Source organism: Palaemon carinicauda, chromosome 30 (assembly GCF_036898095.1).
Source record: "Palaemon carinicauda isolate YSFRI2023 chromosome 30, ASM3689809v2, whole genome shotgun sequence".
NCBI lineage: Eukaryota > Metazoa > Arthropoda > Malacostraca > Decapoda > Palaemonidae > Palaemon > Palaemon carinicauda.
Window position 1 is genome coordinate 38,577,310 of NC_090754.1, and position 20,548 is coordinate 38,597,857.

Sequence of the window (20,548 nt, forward strand, 5' to 3'; positions counted from 1 at the left end):
TAATTGCCTTAAAATTCTAAACCCTTGGTAGCGTCTAATAAAGGAGAATAAAAGGGAATAAGGACCAGGAGTGCCAACTGAAAATCATTGCAGATCCGAAATCATCATACATCAGACAAGAAGATTCCTGGACTCTTGACTTTGAGACTTATGATGGTGTCCCAATTACGTATAATCAGGTAATCAATACGTCAATTTCAATGACATTCACGGCCACGATCTCCTTATAAAGTGCCATGTCATCAGTTTGTCGTAAAACACGTAAATAAACACTTTTTATTTTTTACACATATTTCAATATCAAATTAAACTAATTTCTAGGGATTATTTTAACTCGCAGACAATATTGACACTTTACCTGTTTTACTATAGATTATGGGATTTAAGTAAAAGCTAAAAGAATTCTTTGGGTCGTCACAATTAGAGGTAAAAGACCATAGTTTATTTATAAAATATTTATTTTAATGATGTTACTGTTCTTAAATACTTTATTTTAATTGTTAATTACTTTTCTTTTTTCCTTTCCTCACTGGTTAATTTTCCCTGTTGGGGCCTCTGGGTTTATAGCATCCTTCTTTTACAACAACGGTTGTAGCTTAGAAAAAGTTAATAATAATAATAATAATAATAATAATAATAATAATGATAATAATAATAATAATAATAATAATAATAATAATAATAATAATAAAGGTTCTCGTTTGACGCTAACTCCGCCATTTGCATGTAAACAACACAGAAGCCGATTCCCACCCAAAATTATTTTTATATATTCGATGGACCTTCCAATTCATCATCTACATATATTGCTGTACAGTATTTTTTTTTTTTTTTTATCCAGGGGTTTTCTTCCGTTACCACACCAGTCACGATTAAAAAGCAATATAACTCAAAAGATTATGGAACTTTGGAGTAGTGTACGGGATCAGTTGTACCTCGATATCTAAAAATTTCCAACTACCGCTGACCTTATTCCATTCGATGTTGAAGCCTTGAATTAATTGTCGAGTTATGTAGTATTTAGAGGTAAATGGCATTATATGGTGTTTGGAGAAATTGTGTAAAGTAAAATTAAAAACATATGAGGTAGAATTCTCTTTAAATGCAAAAGGAAATTATTAAGTAGGCTAATTAAAAAGGAATTATTAAGAAAATTAATAGTTTATACTGTAACTGAGAGCATTATGTTATCTGAAAGAAAGGCTTTGAATAATAGACTAAATTCTCTCTCTCTCTCTCTCTCTCTCTCTCTCTCTCCATGCGGTTCACATATATAGTACACCTGGTGCCTTTATCATCTCTCCCTTTGACCATTACTTTTTTCTTTTTTTTCCTTTATAAAAAGGGATAAAGGGCTAGGTTAAAAAAAGTTTTGTACAAGGTCAGTCATTGCTACTCTGTGAACCTTACCTCCCTGAGAGAGAGAGAGAGAGAGAGAGAGAGAGAGAGAGATTTGAAATAAGTGTGACCTGACAAAAAAAAAAAACATAGAACATAAGAAAACAAGCACATAAAACAAACATACACAAAGAATCTTCCCGCCAAAAAAAATGGAAAAAGTTAATTCACAGAACTTTGATTCTTCTACGGGTTAAAGTGTCCCAAAGATACGTTCACTGATAGGGCCACTCATTGCATGGCTTCTCAGAAGACCTTGGGGAATAATGGACCGGGAAGAAAACTAATGGTGGAGGGTGTTATAGAACAAATTAGGAAGAATGGGGATTACTTTAAGACCCAAGTGGCTAACAAGCGAGCCGGTGACGTCATTGGGGGGTGTTCTTTGTAACCAGTTACGCAAAGTGAATCACTTGAAATGTGTTATCGTGCAAGATGAGGAAATGATTTAGAAATTAACTACAATAGGGATTAAAATGGAAGAGATATTATCAAATTACCATACTTATTGTTATTATTGTTTATAATTACTTAAATAAACAAAAAAAATTACATAGTATGTGTTTGTTAATTTAGTTTTATAAATCCAATCGCCGAGACATTTTGTGATATAAAACTATATTTTTTTAAAACGAAACACTAAATAATTAATCTAATCTCATATATAATTTCGTGTATGTTTATGTAGAGAGAGAGGAGAGAGAGAGAGAGAGAGAGAGAGAGAGAGAGAGAGACGCAGTCCCCTATTCTATCTCGCAAAAAAAACAAAGGCTCGTATGGTATAATAAAAACATTTCCCCTAGAAACCGGTCAAATGACCAGCTTCCCTATTCGAGCAAAAAAATTCAAGGATAATTACCTTTCACATATAGTATAATAGCCGCTACCTATTCTCGAACTACCGTGCAACATATTCTCGAACTCGCCGTGCAACTTATTCTCGAACTACCGTGCAACATAGTCTCGAACTACCGTGTAACATATTCTCGAACTGCCGTGCAACATATTCTCGAACTGCCGTGCAACTTATTCTCGAACTACCGTGCAACTTATTCTCGAACTACTCGTGCAACATATTCTCGAACTACCGTGCAACATATTCTCGAACTGCCGTGCAACTTATTCTCGAACTACCGTGCAACATAGTCTCGAACTATCGTGCAACTTATTCTCGAACTGCCGTGCAACATATTCTCGAACTACCGTGCAACTTATTCTCGAACTACCGGTGCAACTTATTCTCGAACTGCCGTGCAACATATTCTCGAACTATCGTGCAACTTATTCTCGAACTACCGTGCAACTTATTCTCGAAGTACCGTGCAACTTATTCTCGAACTACCGTGCAACTTATTCTCGAACTACTATGCAACATATTCTCGAACTACCGTGCAACTTATTCTCGAACTGCCGTGCAACATATTCTCGAACTATCGTGCAAACTTATTCTCGAACTACCGTGCAACTTATTCTCGAAGTACCGTGCAACTTATTCTCGAACTACCGTGCAACTTATTCTCGAACTACTATGCAACATATTCTCGAACTACCGTGCAACTTATTCTCGAACTACCGTGCAACATAGTCTCGAACTATCGTGCAACTTATTCTCGAACTGCCGTGCAACATATTCTCGAACTATCGTGCAACTTATTCTCGAACTACCGTCGCAACTTATTCTCGAACTACCGTGCAACTTATTCTCGAACTACTATGCAACATATTCTCGAACTACCGTGCAACTTATTCTCGAACTGCCGTGCAACATATTCTCGAACTACCGTGCAACTTATTCTCGAACTACCGTCTGCAACATAGTCTCGAACTATCGTGGCAACTTATTCTCGAACTGCCGTGCAACATATTCTCGAACTATCGTGCAACTTATTCTCGAACTACCGTGCAACTTATTCTCGAACTACCGTGCAACTTATTCTCGAACTACTATGCAACATATTCTCGAACTACCGTGCAACTTATTCTCGAACTGCCGTGCAACATATTCTCGAACTATCGTGCAACTTATTCTCGAACTACCGTGCAACTTATTCTCGAACTGCCGTAAAACATTCTCGAACTACCGTGCAACATATTCTCGAACTATCGTGCAACATATTCTCGAACTACAGTGCAACATATTCTTGAACTACTGTGCAACACAGTGCAACCTATTCCTCGAACTACCGTGTAACACAGTGCAACATATTCTCGAACTATCGTGCAACATATTCTCGAACTACAGTGCAACATATTCTTGAACTACTGTGCAACACAGTGCAACCTATTCTCGAACTACCGTGTAACACAGTGCAACATATTCTCGAACTACCAGTGTAACACAGTGCAACATATTCTCGAACTACCGTGCAACATATACAATAGAAAGATAAAGAGCTTCCGCATTATGTTGCATAATTACTTTAGCTGTATCACTAATTCGATTATTCTGTAATGTACGATAATTCCTGATTAGGTACGATAATCCATGGAATGAAAGGTGATCTTCAACTTGATGATTCTTTATTAAGGTATGATGTTATGTAACGTTCGATAATTGATGATTCTCAAATGTTAAAACATTTCATAGAAATCTATAAAATGTTTGACATTTCCTTGCAAGGTTAACTGATTTGCTAAAAAACTTTCGGTATTTCCACAAAATATCAAATAGGCCTACAGGTAACTGTTGGAAGCTAGTGATAGTGCCATTTTTTATTATCATTACTATTTACATAGTTTTGTTATGCATACAATGGCTGTTTAACCTAATTATATTTTAATCGTTCCTCCAACTCCTCATTATTATTATTATTATTATTATTATTATTATTATTATTATTATTATTATTATCATTATTATTATTGTTGTTATTAGCCAAGCTACAACCCTATTAGCAAAAGCAGTATGCTATGAGCCCAAGGGCTCCAACAAGGAAAATAGCCCACTGAAGAAAAGAAATAGGGAAACTATTAAAATAAAATATTTCAAGAAAAGTAACAACATCAAAATAAATATTTCCTATATAAATCTATAAAAACTATAATTGCTATTTAACCTTGTATAAGTTCAACGACATCGATAGAGAAACAAAGGTCCCAGAGTGCCAATTATGCTACTGTTGTAACATCCCAGCGCAAACTGCCTATTAAAATGCGCTCGCTGTTCTCATTGCCATATACTTCCTGTTAAGTTGAAGAACACTTTTTTTTTTTTTTTTTTTTTTTTTTGTCAATATCTATTATCAATACTTTTAGGGCATTACACGTTTATTATAGAATTCCCCTACAAGACATTTGTCGGTTTCTATGATGCTTTCGGAATTAGCTAAATTAGTTCGTGATAAGAGAGTGGAGTTCTAAATGCTCTCGAATGAAAATAAATTGCCCCATGTATATATATATATATATATATATGAAGCGTGAAGTAGATGATGAATGGAGAAGTATTGATTTAAAAGCTCAATATATAGATGAATGGCGAAATCTAACCTAGACCTTTTGCGTCAATAGGTGTAGGAGGTGATGATATACACACACATACATACTGTATATATATATATATATATACTATACGTGTGTGTGAGTGTGTATAAAAGAATGTTTGATTTCCTATTTTGATTTTTCAAATAATAATAATAATAATAATGATAATAATAATAATAATTATTATTATTATTATTATTATTATTATTATTATTATCATTATTTTTATTATTGCTATTAATTTCTAATTTATAAACAACCAAAACATACCAGCATGGCAAAACTATCCTATATCTAAGCAGAACCCCAAACCAAGATCCTCCGTAGCAGGAATTGCAGAGGAATTAAGTAGATAAAAGGGTGGGGAAGGCAATAAAGGAGAATACCGTAAAATGCAGAAATTGAACTGATAACAGTAACAGACCGGTAATGACATATTGCAAGTGTGTAACAAAGGACGTCATAATAATGCCTTTTATATTTCCAGATCTGATAGTATATGATTTTAGTTTGTCATTAACGCTCTCTCTCTCTCTCTCTCTCTCTCTGTGTCCTTGAGTTGTATATAGTATCTGTGGCTATCTCAAAGGTAAAAGGTTATAATAAAAATATCTCTCTCTCTCTCTCTCTCTCTCTCTCTCTCTCTCTCTCTCTCTCTCTCGAGTTGTATTCAGTATCTATGGCTATCCCGAATGTAAAAGATAATAATAAAGATATTAAATCTCTCTCTCTCTCTCTCTCTCTCTCTCTCTCTCACCTTGAGTTGTATTTAGTATCTATAGCTATCACGAATGTAAAAGATAATAATAAAAATACTCTTTCTCTCTCTCTCTCTCTCTCTCTCTCTCTCTCTCTCTCTTTCTCTCTCTCTCCTTGACTTGTATTTAGTATCTATGGCTATCACGAATGTAAAATATAATAATAAAAATACTAAATCTCTCTCTCTCTCTCTCTCTCTCTCTCTCTCTCTCTTGAGTTGTATTTAGTATCATGGCTATCACGAATGTAAAAGATAATAATGAAAATACTCTCTCTCTCTCTCTCTCTCTCTCTCTCTCTCTGGGTTGTATTTAGTATCTATGGCTATCACGAATGTAAAATATATTAATAAAAATACTAAATCTCTCTCTCTCTCTCTCTCTCTCTTCTCTCTCTCTCCTTGTATTTAGTATCTATGGCTATCATAAATGTAAAAGATAATAATAAAAATACTCTCTCTCTCTCTCTCTCTCTCTCTCTCTCTCTCTCTCTCCTTGACTTGTATTTAGTATCTATGGCTATCACGAATGTAAAATATAATAATGAAAATACTAAATCTCTCTCTCTCTCTCTCTCTCTCTCTCTCTCTCTCTCCTTGACTTGTATTTAGTATCTATGGCTATCACGAATGTAAAATATAATAATGAAAATACTAAATCTCTCTCTCTCTCTCTCTCTCTCTCTCTCTCCTTGACTTGTATTTAGTATCTATGGCTATCACGAATGTAAAATATAATAATGAAAATACTAAATCTCTCTCTCTCTCTCTCTCTCTCTCTCTCTCTCTCTCGTAGGTACTATTCAAGTATTTTACGTTTGCTATGAGCCTGAGTAAAAAGCTCTCTGAGAGAGAGAGAGAGAGAGAGAGAGAGAGAGAGAGAGATTAATAAGCATAAGTCAGCGCTCATGGGGTCATATGTCATTTGTTAAGAGAATGACCACCCGGTATGGTTAATGATTCCTGGCATTCGACGATCTTATCGTCGAAGCAGTCGATGCTACGTCCAATATAACAGACCGAGACCTTCACGGGGCCAATATTCATTATGTACAGTTATTATTATTATTATTATTATTATTATTATTATTATTATTATTATTATTATTATTATTATTATTATTATTATTATTATTATAGTATGACAGATTTTCAAATAGGCTATATAAAGGTAGAAAAATATAGTACTTTATGAACGTGGAGGAAATCTAAGGATACTATAGAGTAATTTCGTTGCCTGTTTCATACCATGATAGATCTAAAAAAAATTTACTTCGACTTCGGAACGAGCTTTCAAACAAATAATATTAACAGCAGAGGATTTTTCTTAATATTAAGAATGCATTATAGCAAACCAATGAGACATTCTATCACTAATATTGCTCTCCAGAATTGATATTGCTCTCCACAGAACTTTCGATATTGCCCACAATGAAAAATTGAAAAACTAACGTTGTTACTTATCTTAAGAAATTTACATTATTTATTCATTACTTCATATACAGTTTATTTATTTATCTATTTCCTTGTTGCCTTTGGGCTATTTTTCCCTGTTAGATCCCTTGGGCTTATAACATCTTGCTTTTCCAACTAGGGTTGTAGCTTAGCTAATAATAATAATAATAATAATAATAATAATAATAATAATAATAATAATAATAATAATAATAATAATAATAATAACTGCAAAGCCTCAAGTGTTGAACACAGTAGGATATCTATGGAAAACCCTGACCTACCGAACCAGCAAAGAAGAAGACTAGCGGAAAATGACACAACAGGGCACGCTGAACACCAAGTTTCGTGGCACGACGTTCTGGTTCATTGAACACGAATTCGTTGTAGTCGTAACATCGAGTTACGTCTACGAACACCCTTTGGGCGTGTGGGTGAACGTCTGATTGGCCAATGGAGTGACTCTGGTATTCGGCGAACTAGTTTCTAATGACCCAGTTTTTTTTTTTACTTGTCTATTTTGCGTCATCTGTGTGTGAGAGAGAGAGAGAGAGAGAGAGAGAGAGAGAGAGAGGAGAGAGAGAATCTTAGTCCCATTTATTGTAACAATGTACAGAAGCATCACATATCATAAAACTTGGATTTTCGTTTTTTTTTATTTTTTTTTTTATATAGATTAAGACGATACAAGGTCAAAGGTTCAAATAAAAAGAAAAATGGATGGATTTGAGTCGGGGTTACCACCTTCAAATCAGGTAAAATTACATTTTCTGTACTGAGCCTTATCTTTTATTAGATGCTAGTGTACACAATCCGTCAAAAAAGGTGGTTAGATATTTAGATAGATATGCATACACGCACAAACACACACACACAAATTTCAACCTTCCCACCCCCTCCTCCTTTCCTTACTACTCCGTCTCCCCCCTACATGAGGGACTGGGAGAGACCGAGTAGTTACATGTTTGCCAATACCGCTAAATGTAATATTAAAGAAATTTTGTGTGTATATATATATATATATATATATATCCAGACACTTTCTCTTTATTATGTAGGAGAGGAAAGAGAAAACGGATTTTGAGCGAAGCGAAAAATCTATTTTTGGGTGAGATAGCCATGGCGTCCTGATGGAAGGTTCCTTTTTGGTAGCTTCCTTGGGTATATCACTACTAAATATTCCCAGAGAATTTAACCACAGGTTATCACAGAATTCTAACTTCTGGAGTGAGTATCCTAAAGGTTTCCCTTTTAAGACATCGTATATCAACAGGGAACGCATGTATTAACGCGCCACATAGCTATCTACACCCCAAACAGAGTTAATACTTCGGTGTGTAGGGGCGGAGAATAGCTGGGGAGCCGTTCCACAGCTAATCTCGTTCGTGGCTACTTTTGGTACTCGAGACGTAAACAAACGGGCGCCATTGCTAAATGACGTCACGTCCGTCCTCATCCTGAAGCCAGTTGCTTGCCGATCGCCATGATACAGCAGAGCAGGGTGGGACCTGAAAAACTGGACGAAGTAGCAGGGAGGGTCCATCAGGACGCCATGGCTATCTCACCCAAAAATAGATTTTTCGCTTCGCTCAAAATCCGTTTTTTGGGCTCAAGCCATGGCGTCCTGATGGAAGAATACCAGAGAATCAATGTATCGTGGTAGATTTTCCCCTATTTGAGCAAGTGCCAAGGGCTTTGAACAGGGTAGCATAGTAATCTTAACAGAAGAACCGTAGGGAAGAGACCTTCCTGCCCCCCTGGCAGTGAAGTTCCCACGGGCCATGCCGAGATCAAAGTGGTTATCGAAGGGCTATTCACCTTGCTAGAAGAACCTGAAGAACTTGGAGACAAGACTGAATGGTTGGCATTCATATAGGAACATTCTCAAGGGCAGACAAGTGGTGGTTAGGCACTGTATGTTAATGGAGAATTGTCTGGTCTCTAAGGTATGAAGAGAGTAAGTATTCGTATTGGAATATTACATTGCACAGGTGAATATATAATAAGGGTTGAGACCTTAGTATCTTCATCAACCATAAGAGGAAGGGGATAATAAAACTATGACAGGCATGTATTTCATAGTATAAGTAGGAGCGGATTGAGACGCACAAGTAATGAAATAAAAATTTTATTTCACAATTGCAGAGAATATTAATGAATTGCAATATATGTAAAGTTAATTTACAACAAATTATAATGTACATAGTAATGAAAGACTTGCTCTTGAATCTGAAAGAGAATTTCAAATTTATTAGTAGGCACTCGTTCTCGAGGAACGTCAGTCTTTAAAATAAAACACATCATGCTCTAGGCATGCGGCACTCGTGTGACGACTATGACATTTCACCTGGGATAAGAACAGTTATATGAAAAGCACTAAGTGTTTTCGACATCACTACGTATCACTCGAGGGTCAACATAGGCACCCGAAGAGTTAGAGTCCCAAGTAACTCACTGTTCTATGCAGAGTTAGGTGCAGGTTTCATAACACTACCTGCGGCTACCACAAAATGTTTGACTTCGTGCACTTGTTTCGCATAATGTTTGAAGAAAACACGCGAGGATTTCCAGCCGGTGAAACTCTTAAGGCTTTCGAAATCCATACTCTGAAAGAAATTCAGAGACGATGCAACTTTTCTAGGATCGTGACCGGCGGGTGTACTGTCAGGATCCGCTCTGCGAATGAAGTAGGTGATTCTCGCTCTTAGTTGTTTCAGTGACAGGTCGCTGCCCGATGTTTCTCCTTTGAAGAGCTGGCCTCCACCAAAGTCCGAAGTTCTGCGAAGATAGACCTTGAGGCTCTCTACTGGGCATAGAGAGGCATCTTCTTTCAGGGGGCATATTCTCCAAGGGCCCCATCTTTTGGTGGGTAATTCGTTTTTGGCGAGAAACGTCGGATCCGGGAAGAGGGTAAGGTCTCCTGAGTCAGTAAACAGGATATGACCCTCTTCTCTCGATAATGCCACTATTTCGCTGACTCAGGCTCCTGAAGCAAGAGCAAAAAGAAATATAACTTTCTGAGTCAGATCCTTGACTCATTATCCAAGTTGGAGGCGAAATGGAGCACCTTGTCCAAAGACCAGGAGATCGGTTTCGGTGGGGGTGCTGGGCGTAGACGAGCGCATGCTTTCGGCAGTTTATTGAAGATGTCACTGGACAGATCAATCTGGAAGGCATACAACAGTGGTCTAGTCAAGGCCGATTTGCAAGTAGAAATCGTGTTGGCTGCCAAGCCCTGTCCATGAAGGTGAATAAAGAAGGACATGCAGAAATCAGTGGTGATTTCCGTAGGATTTTTTGCCTTGACGAATGAGACCCATTTTCTCCAAGATGATTCGTATTGCCGTCTTGTGGATTCGGTCTTGTATTCCTCGAGGAAGTCTAGACTTTTCTTTGAGATCCCAAACCTTTTCTTCGCGGCTAGGGAGAGAAAATCATGAGATGAAGGTCCTTGATTTTCGATGATGAAGCGAAGACAGTCGACTTCTGTACTTGCTGGGAGAGAACTGGGCCCGGGAGAGGGATCAGCGTGGGCTGCAGCTCCAGGACCAGGGGGTACCAATTGCTCCGGGGCCACTTGGGAGCCACTAGGGCCGCTGTCCCTTTGAAGGTTCTCAGCTTGGAGAGGACTTTCAGCAGAAGGTTGGTGGGAGGGAACAGGTAGATCTTGGACCATCTGTTCCAGTCCAGTGACATGGCGTCCACTGCCTCTGCCTTGGGGTCCTCGTACGGGGCCACATATCGAGGAAGTTGATTGTTGTCGCTCATTGCGAAGAGATCGATCTGAAGTTCTGGGACTTGGTGAGAGATGAAGGAGAATGATCTTGCGTCTAGAGACCATTCCGACTCTATCGGGCTTGTCCGGGATAGAGCGTCCGCCGTCACATTGCGGAATCCTTGTAGGTGAACTGCAGACAGGTGCCACTTCTTCCTCTCTGCCAGACGGAAGATTGTCAGAAGCACCTGATTTATCTGGGGCGATCTTGAGCCTTGGCGATTGAGACATCGAACTACCACCGAGTTGTCTAGGGTTAGACGAATATGGATCGAGGGAGGCGGGGAGAGTTTCTTCAGTGTTAGAAGGACCACCATGGCCTCCAAGATGTTGATGTGAAACGTCTTGAATAGGGGAGACCATGTGCCTTGAGCCTGTTTTTGGTGGGAGTGACCTCCCCAACCCTCCAGCGAAGCATCCGTGTGGATGTTGAGTGATGGAGGTGGGTGTTGAAGAGGGATGGACCTTTTCAGGGCCGTCGCTTCCGACCACGGCTTGAGGAGAAGCCGAAGTCTGTTTGGGAGCCGTCTCTTGAGGTCTCTTCGAGCGATGGATGCAGAACGTCTCCAGACTCCCGCGGCATCCTTTAGCTGTGCACGAAGCACTGGGTTTGTCACTGAGGCGAACTGTAGAGAGCCTAGAACTCGTTCCTGCTGGCGTCTTGAGATCCGTTTGGATTTCAATAGTCGCTTGACAGACCCTGCTATTTCCTTCCTTTTCTTCTGGGGGATGGAAAGGCGGTGTGACTGAAGGTTCCACTGGATTCCTAACCATTGGAACTTCTGAGCTGGAGAGAGGCGAGATTTCTTCTCGTTTATCTTGAATCCCAGGTGTTCTAGGAACTGGGTGACTTTGCTGCAGGATTTTAAACAATCTTCGGGCGATGGAGCCCAGACTAGCTAGTCGTCGAGGTAGGCCATCACCTGGACGTCTCGGAGGCGGAGCTGTTGTACTATGGCGTCCGCCAGCTTTGTGAAGATCCGAGGGGCCACGTTGAGGCCGAAGGGCATGGCCCTGAAGGCGTAGCTTTTCCTTTGGAGTCGAAATCCTAGGTAGGAGGAAGCGTGATGGTTCATTGGAACGTGCCAGTAGGCATCCGCCAGGTCTATGGAGACCGTGTAAGAACCTCGAGGGAGAAGGGTCCTTATCTGTTGAAGAGTCAGCATCTTGAACTTGTTGTTCACTATGAACTTGTTGAGGGGGGATAAGTCCAGAATGACTCTGAGCTTGTCGGAGTCTTTCTTGGGGACGCAAAACAGTCTCCCTTGGAACCTGGTTGACTTTACCCTCCTTATCACCTTCTTGTTCAAGAGATCTAGGACATATTCTTCCAGAAGGGGGGTTGATTGTTGGAAGAATTGCTGGAAGGTTGGGGGTGGTTGAGTCCAACTCCAGCCTAGACCCTTCTTGACGATGCTGTGTGCCCAGGGATCGAAGGTCCAACGATCCTGGAATTGGCGGAGTCTTCCTCCCACCGGAAGCACTTCATTGCTTCTGGTGTCCCGAGGGCTTACTGCCTCGGCCGCTAGCTCCCTTTCCTCCTCTGCCTCTGGAGGGACGGTGAGATGCGTCTCTGCCTGCACCTCTGTTGGAGCCTCTACCTTTTGGGACGAAAGGTAGTTGTCTGTTGCTCAAAGGCAGGGGTGAAAACCAGTGACTGGGACAAAACCGGTTGGGTGACCAGCTGAAAGGTCTGTTGTGGCTGAGCAGCCACTTGGGGAGTAGCGGGTCCCGGAAACTGCCGTCTCTGTTGACGTTGCTGGGGTTTTGGCTTGAAGGATTTCCTCTTAGGTTGAGGGCCATCGTCCTGAAAGGATTTCCTCTTTTTCGACATGCCCCACTTGTTGAGAAGGTTCCTATTCTCAGTGGCGGCCTTGTCGGTGATCTCTTTCACAAGGTCGGAGGGAAAGAGGTGCTTACCCCAGACGTTGGAGGAAATCAGCCTCCGGGGTTCGTGTCTCACTGTGGCACCTGAGAACACGAATTCACGACAGGCTCTCCGAGCCTTCATGAAATTGTACAGGTCCTTTACCAAAGTCGCCATGTGCGATTTGGCGAGTACCATGTAGTGGTCGGGGACTCTGGTATCACCAGCCATGACGTCAAGCTGTACTTGGAGGGACATGGATGCTGCGAGCCTTTCCTTCGTGTCTTGTTCCCGACGAAGGAGATGGTCATTAAGTTTCGGGAGGTCTTCATTAAACTGACGTCCAGCCACGTCAGGATCTAGTTTTCCCACCACGAAGGTATGCTGGATATCCTTCCAGTGTCGAGCGTCGGGGGGAGTCACCATGGAGAAGGGTCTGCACTCCTCCAGTGCAGGACAGGGCTTCCCTTCTTCCACTGCCTTGTGACACGCAGCGAAGGCCTTTTCCGTAAAGGGAAGGACTGCGTCGTCGGGTGCGACGTAGGTAGGATGCTTCTTGCTCAGTGCCGGGAGCATTGAGCAGGTAAAGCCCCTACTTTTAACAGCTTTGGCTAGCATAGCCTGGGCCTTCTGGAGATCGAAAACTATCACCTCCTTTGGTTCGGTCTCCTCTTTAGAGGCAGGTTCGGATCGAAGCCGGACGTAACAGTCCGGGTAAGCCTCAAAGCTCGGGAAGAACTCCACTTCTTCCAGGGCAACCGAGCCGATCTTCTCGCTGATGAAGGTCCTTAACCGTAATCTTCTTCGATTCTTTGGAACCTCCCATGGACCTGATGTACTCGTGTGTCACTTGAAGCTTCTTGTCCATAAGGGCTTCTATCATACGGAACATCTCCTGGGCGGATGGGATGGGGTCCGGGGTAGCGGAGGTAGACGGGAGAGACACTTCCGTCGGTGTAGGAGTAGGGGCGGGGGTGGAAGGCGGAGCGACCTCCTGCTCCGGCTCGATGTAATCCACCTGGTCCTCTTCATTGTCCGCGTCTTGGGCCATGAGGGTCCTCTCCGTGTTCTCCGAAATATCCGACATACGTTCCTCGTTGTCGGCATCCAGGTGACACTCGTGCATGGACTGGGCCATGACAACATCGGGTTCCACCGATATCTGGACGGTGGGGATCTGATCCTTGGGGACCACAGAACCTGGGGATGCCTTTGGGAACAATAAGGCCCTCATGTCTTCAGTGGCAAGGTACGGTCCAGTGGCGTTCTTTTGGAAGCCACGCACCCATTTGCGTAGCTTCTCTCGAGAAGCGTCCCTAACCTCCGCTGAGGGAGGATTGTTGAACGCGTTGACCAGGCGATCCTGGCAGACCGTACAGTTCTGCGGGTCCCAGAACTTTAGATCCCCTTTCTTGTTGGCACAAGGGGCGTGGGTCCTACACGCCGTGTGTCCATAAAAGTGCGGGCGCTTCACTGCACAGAAGCTGTGGTCGCACTTCAGTTGCTCCTCCTGTAAGAGAAAGAGAACATGAGTATGGGGGAGTCATAAGGATGACTCTTAAACTAAAGTTAAATATTAATTGATTAATTTTAACTTAACATTAAGTGTGATGCACAGAGAATGGGCGGAAAGAAGGAGATAGATACATACTCCGTGTAACCCGCCCGGCTGGTTACCGTGACCTTCATCCATAGACAATCTGCTGTGACCGAAGGCACAGGATAGAATTCAACATGGAATGCCCGTAGGGCAGTGGGAATTCTATTGGAAATTGTCAAGGGTATAAGGCTAGGACTGAGGCCACTCAGACACTAGAATTGGGAACTAGAAGATCCCATAGGGTAACGGTTTCCGGCAACCAGCCGTGCTAAGATACACACAGCATGCTGGAAATCTGTGATATGCAAGAAGACAGCATGGTTACTAATAGAACGGTAAGATAATACCAATCTATTTACGTAATCAAGTCATCTGGTTGCGATGTAGGGCTATCAACATCAGATGATAGCTAGTAGAAGGGGGTGCAAGTTGTCTTGACGCCTCCGGAAGGCTCCGGCAGACCGCCGGCACGCCGGAGGCCGCTCCAGCAGAGTTTCCGGCATTAAGGAAAACAATATAGAAGTCAAGAGTAATACCAGGGTGGCGGCCGCCGCCGCAGGGGATGAAGGAAGCATATAGGGGTACTACTTGTAGGTTAGGTTAGAAAGACACACTATCTAACCTGTCCCTTATATGGTCCCTGAAGGCGAAAACACTTGCATCACAGTCAATAGTATTGTAAAATAATGCCACTATCTTCATAAATAAACCTAGGATCACTGATAAATATCATGCATGAACACTGATATAGGCGCTCTGGCCTAGGGGCTATACTAGCCAACTGGTATGGGGTCAGTTGATGACCGATAAAAAAGCGTCAAAACACGATATAAAAGATCCTAGCTATGAAGACTAAATAACTAATAGTATCGATTAGTTAATGAGGCCGGAAAACGCTGTTGAGGCTATCTAAATAAGGCATGCAAAACAACAGCGACGCCATAAAATGGCCGGTCCGGTCGAGGCACAGCTCTGCCACAAAACATCAAATATCTCGAAAAGTAAAAGTTACTTTACGGTCAGAGCTTATTTAAACAATACTGGAACCTTGTACTCAACTTTCCAGAAGAAGGCGAGGCCGAAGGTAGCGACATAGCGAAGATGCAAGCTAATGAAAATACACAAGGGAAAATCCGTCTTAGCAAGGCAAGTTACTAGAAGAAGGATGAGGACGGACGTGACGTCATTTAGCAATGGCGCCCGTTTGTTTACGTCTCGAGTACCAAAAGTAGCCACGAACGAGATTAGCTGTGGAACGGCTCCCCAGCTATTCTCCGCCCCTACACACCGAAGTGTTAACTCTGTTTGGGGTGTAGATAGCTATGTGGCGCGTTAATACATGCGTCCCCTGTTGATATACGATGTCTTAAAAGGGAAACCTTTAGGATACTTGCTCCAGAAGTTAGAATTCTGTGATAACCTGTGGTTAAATTCTCTGGGAATATTTAGTAGTGATATACCCAAGGAAGCTACCAAAAAGGAACCTTCCATCAGGACGACATGGCTTGAGCCCAAAAATGAATGATTTGGCGTCTTAAGACAAGCCTCTGCTTCTGATGTTACTTGTAATAATGTAAGAAGTGTATGTCAAAGCATTTCACATAATTTTACTTGGCACGTTGATTATCGTTATAGTTGTTGCTGTAATTGTGTGGTTCTGTGCTATCTTGCGTACAGTACATGTACAGTAGGACTCAAGAATTCCTGGTACACCTAGCTCTGAAGAACTGCACCCATCCACACCTCTACGGCGTGATGAGTTCCTGACTTTAGCCCAGCCCACCACCTCTGTCGTCTCTTCCTACACTATCTGTTTGGTTTCTCACCGTGAAGTAAGGGTGTGACATGGTGCACATCTTCGGAGCGAGGTGTACCATGGGACTCCAGTGTCCAACTGTTCGCAAAGTTATTTTTCAAATGAACTTATGTATATATACAGTATATATATATATATATATATATATATGTGTATATATATATATATATATATATATATATACATGTGTGTATATATATATATATATATATATGTGTGTGTGTGTGTGTGTGTGTATATTGATTTGCTTATTGTAATTTTGTTATGCTTTCCCAACTGAAATCTCCAGCTGTTATTCCAAAGTGTAATGTAATTTACGCCTTCTTATCAGCATTTTAGCTGCCATATTGTCATTCCTCTCTAATTTATATTTCCTGTTGTAAATCTATTTTGAACTGTGGAATTGTCCTGTAATTCTTTTCTCCGTTATTTTTACTTTGATTAATGTTCTGCTTTACTTATTTTTTCCTTTATTTTCCCCCCACCAGGTTGTGTTATTGCTAGGGGTGTTAGGAAGGTCACTGGCCGGCCACATTTTGAGTTACGAGGAGGCGCAGCATTCCAGGAGCGAGGCTGGAGTTCCAGGCACCAACGTTACTGGAAAGTGGAGGTACGGAAACAATAATCAGAGTTCTATATTGCTTGTTTCTCTTGGATATCGAAATATAGCTGTAGATTATGAAAATTCCAATAGTGTGAAGGCTTTGAGGGTTGTTATTGTCTTTTTCATAATTATCTTCACCAAGGAGGTTGTGTTTTCGAGTCGGTTTATTCATTTATTTATTTGTCTGTGGATAGGATGACGTCAAAACTACCCCGACAGATTTTGACGAAATTTCCACTACAAATATATCTTAGGTCATGGGCGATCCCATTAAATTATGGAGATGATCTGGATTTCCATTTTTCGACATTTTAAAGATAACATCAAAACAAATCTGTCGGATTTTGACGAAATTTCCACCACAGATAGATCTTAGGTCATGGACGACCTCATTAAATTTTGGAGATGATCTGGATCCGGATTCTAGATCCGGAATTCAATTTTTCACCATTTTAAAGATAACGTCAAAACAAATTGACGGATTTTGATGAAATTTACACTACAGATATGTCGTAGGTCATTGTCGACCTCACTAAATTTTGGAGGTGATCCGGACCCAGATTCTTGATCTGGATTTCCATTTTTCGACATTTTAAAGATAACGTCAAAACAAATCTGTCGGATTTTGACGAAATTTCCACCACAGATAGACCTAAAGCCATGGACGACTCCTTTAACCTTTGGCGGACTTCAGACATTTCTGATTGCTCTTGTTGGGTTTATGCTTTTAAAGATCATATATTTTTCTAATGGCAATGAAGACAGTAAACTTAACTGAAATGAAAAATAAGTTAATATGGGAGTACTTTGAATTGTCATATAACCCTAATTATATTACATAAAAAACGAGGTTACTGAAATTGAAAGAGGAAAAGATTATATTCTAATAAACAAATGAAAAATTATTTTAAAATGGATTGGACTCCTGAAGTTAAAGATAATTATATAACAGAAGAAAAATCAATCTAAGAATAAATGGAACAATTGATGTAATCTGTTTTAATTAACTGTAATTTGGAGAGTAACAAGTTAATAAAATATATATATTTTTTTAATTTTATTGTTTTGTTTACATTCGGGATTGAAAAAATCTATCACGTAATATTAATTTTGATTTTTGCATATGGACATCAACTTTTTATTTTCATGTCATCATCATCTATGCCTATTGACGCAAAGGGCCTCGGTTAGATTTCCCAAATCATCTCTATCTTTACCTTTTAATTCAATACTTCTCCATTCATTATCTCCTACACCTTAAAAACCCGTAATTTTAATCGGAAATTCTCCGTAAAAACATAGTGTTCTCTGCCATATTTCAGTAAAATACAGGCGACCGTAATTTTATCCTTCTTTGTTGTTATCTTTTACGGGGTGGTGACCGTAATATCACTCCCCAACGTCAATATATCCGTTTTTAAAACGGTAAATGCCTGGCAACAATTTTTTTCCAGGATTTTTACCTTTCCTTTATTTTTACAGCAAATTTTTAACAGTGCACTTCACGCTTCATAGTCCTCAGCCACGTAGGCCTGGATCTTCCAACTCTTCGAGTGCCTTTTGGAATCCAGTTAAAAATTTTGTGAACTAATCTCTCTCTCTCTCTCTCTCTCTCTCTCTCTCTCTCTCTCTCTCTCTCTCTCTCTCTCTCTCTCTCTCTCAAAAAAAAAAAAAAAAAAAAAAAAAAAAAAAAAAAAAAAAAAAAAAGTCATCTAATTGTCCCTTTCTTACCGGAGCAATTGGACTACTTTTCCATTTACCTTGAACATTGATATTAATTTTTTTCGTTTGGTTGTCAGACCTTGTATGACGTCTTGTTTTTCCTTGTTTGCAACCTGTTCTTAAAGGCCATTTCGTTTTTCCTTAACTGATTGTTTGGAGTGACACTCCATTTTGCTTTAATTGCAAAGTTATAGGTAACATATGTTTTTTTTTTTTTAAGTCGTTTGATCAAGTCTGGGATACATCTTACTTTCCTAGAGCAATCAAGATAGTATTATTATTATTATTATTATTATTATTATTATTATTATTATTATTATTATTATTACTAAGCGACAACCCTAGTTGGAAAAGCAGGTTGTTATAAATCCAAGGGATCCAACAGGGAAAAAATAATCCAATGAGGAAAGGAAACAAGGAAATAAGTAAACTACAAGAGAAGTAATGAATAATGGAGATAAAATACTTTACGAACAGTAACAACATTAAAACTAGTGTTTCATGTATAAACTATAAAAAGTGACTTGTGTCAGCCTGTCCAACATAAAAAAACATTCACTGCAAGTTTGAACTTCTGAAGTTCCAAAATTCAACTGCCTGATTAGGAAGATCATTCCACAATTTACCCATAGCTGGAATAAAACTTCATTCTTCTCTTGATAAGTTAAAATTTTCAATACCTTATATTTTCTACTTGAATACCTGAAACCTGTGGCACCTTTACATTTGGCTTTGGTTAACAGACACAGTATAGGACAATTATTTCTCTCTGTGTGACACCAATAGAATGTTACTAATTATTCTATTGATCAAATTCTATCCTGCTTTATGGTGTCGAGTATTACCTTGTAATTATAAGCACAGACGGCATTTTGGTCATCCTTTACTACCATTAGCGTAGAGGCCATTTTGTTTCCCTTTGCTATCATAAGATTAGTGATTATTATTATTATTATTATTAGCTAAGCTGGAAAAGCAAGATGCTATAAGACCAAGGTCTCCAACAGGGAAAAATAGCCCGGTAAGAAAAGGAAATAAGGAAATGATATGAAAAATAATGGACAATTACAATAAAATATTTCAAACACAGTAACAACTTCAAAACAAATATTTCATATATAAACTATAAAAAGAATTACGTCAGCCGGTTCAACATAAAATCATTTGCTGCAAGTTTTTTTTTTTACTATGCCAACATAACCATATACGTCATTTTGGTTTTCTTTGCTATCGCAAGCATAGAGCCCATTATGTTTTTCTTTTGCCATCATAACCTTAATTAAATGGCTGGTTGTTTTCCCTTTGCTACCATAACATTGGACGGTTTTTTTCTTTGCCATTATAACTATAGATGCCATTTAATTTTTCTTTTGCTATCAAAACTCTTGATAAGAATTTAGTTTTCCCTGATTAGCTGAATTTCTAGATATCTAGACTGTATTTCCTTTTATCTAATGAAGAAAAGTGGGAGATGAAATCTTGTCGTCTCTAATTTATTGAAACTAAAAAACCCTTTTTTTTTTGCTCATAAAGGAGATATCAGGATTTGTTTCCATCATTAACAGAAAACCAAAATAGAATTCTACTTTATTTCTATCTACCAAAACTTTAAATAAAATTTTTTGTTCTTTTTTTTATTACTGTAATCCCTTAATGACTATTTGCTTTTCCTCCTATGAGAAGGGCACTCCAAAATCAAACTATTGTTCTCTAGTCTTGGATAGTGCCATAGCTTCTATACCATGGTCTTGTACTATCTTGGGTTAGAGATCTCTTGCTTAAGGGTACACTCGGGCACACTATTCTATCTTATTTCTCTTCCTCTTGTTATTTTGAGGTTTTTATCCCTTTGTTATTTTCACGTTTTTATAGTTTATATATGAAAGGTTTATTTTAATGTTATTATTGTTCTTAAACTTCTCTTGTAGTTTTTCCTTATTTTCTTTCCTCACATGGCTATTTTTCCCGTTGGAGCCCTTGTGGCTTATAGCATCCTGCTTTTCCAACTAGGGTTGTTGCTTAGCTAATAATAATAATAATAATAATAATAATAATAATAATAATAATAATA

The 20,548-nt window shown here is 39.6% G+C and overlaps 1 protein-coding gene across 1 annotated transcript in view; it reads left to right on the top strand.

Moving 5' to 3' along the window:
• Positions 1 to 20,548, top strand: part of LOC137623758 (uncharacterized) — a 94,227-nt gene that overhangs the window by 66,078 nt on the left and 7,601 nt on the right. Inside the window, exon 2 of the mRNA XM_068354583.1 lies at positions 16,640 to 16,761. Within this exon, the coding sequence (XP_068210684.1) occupies positions 16,640 to 16,761 (122 nt within the window). The remainder of the gene's footprint in view (positions 1 to 16,639; positions 16,762 to 20,548) is intronic.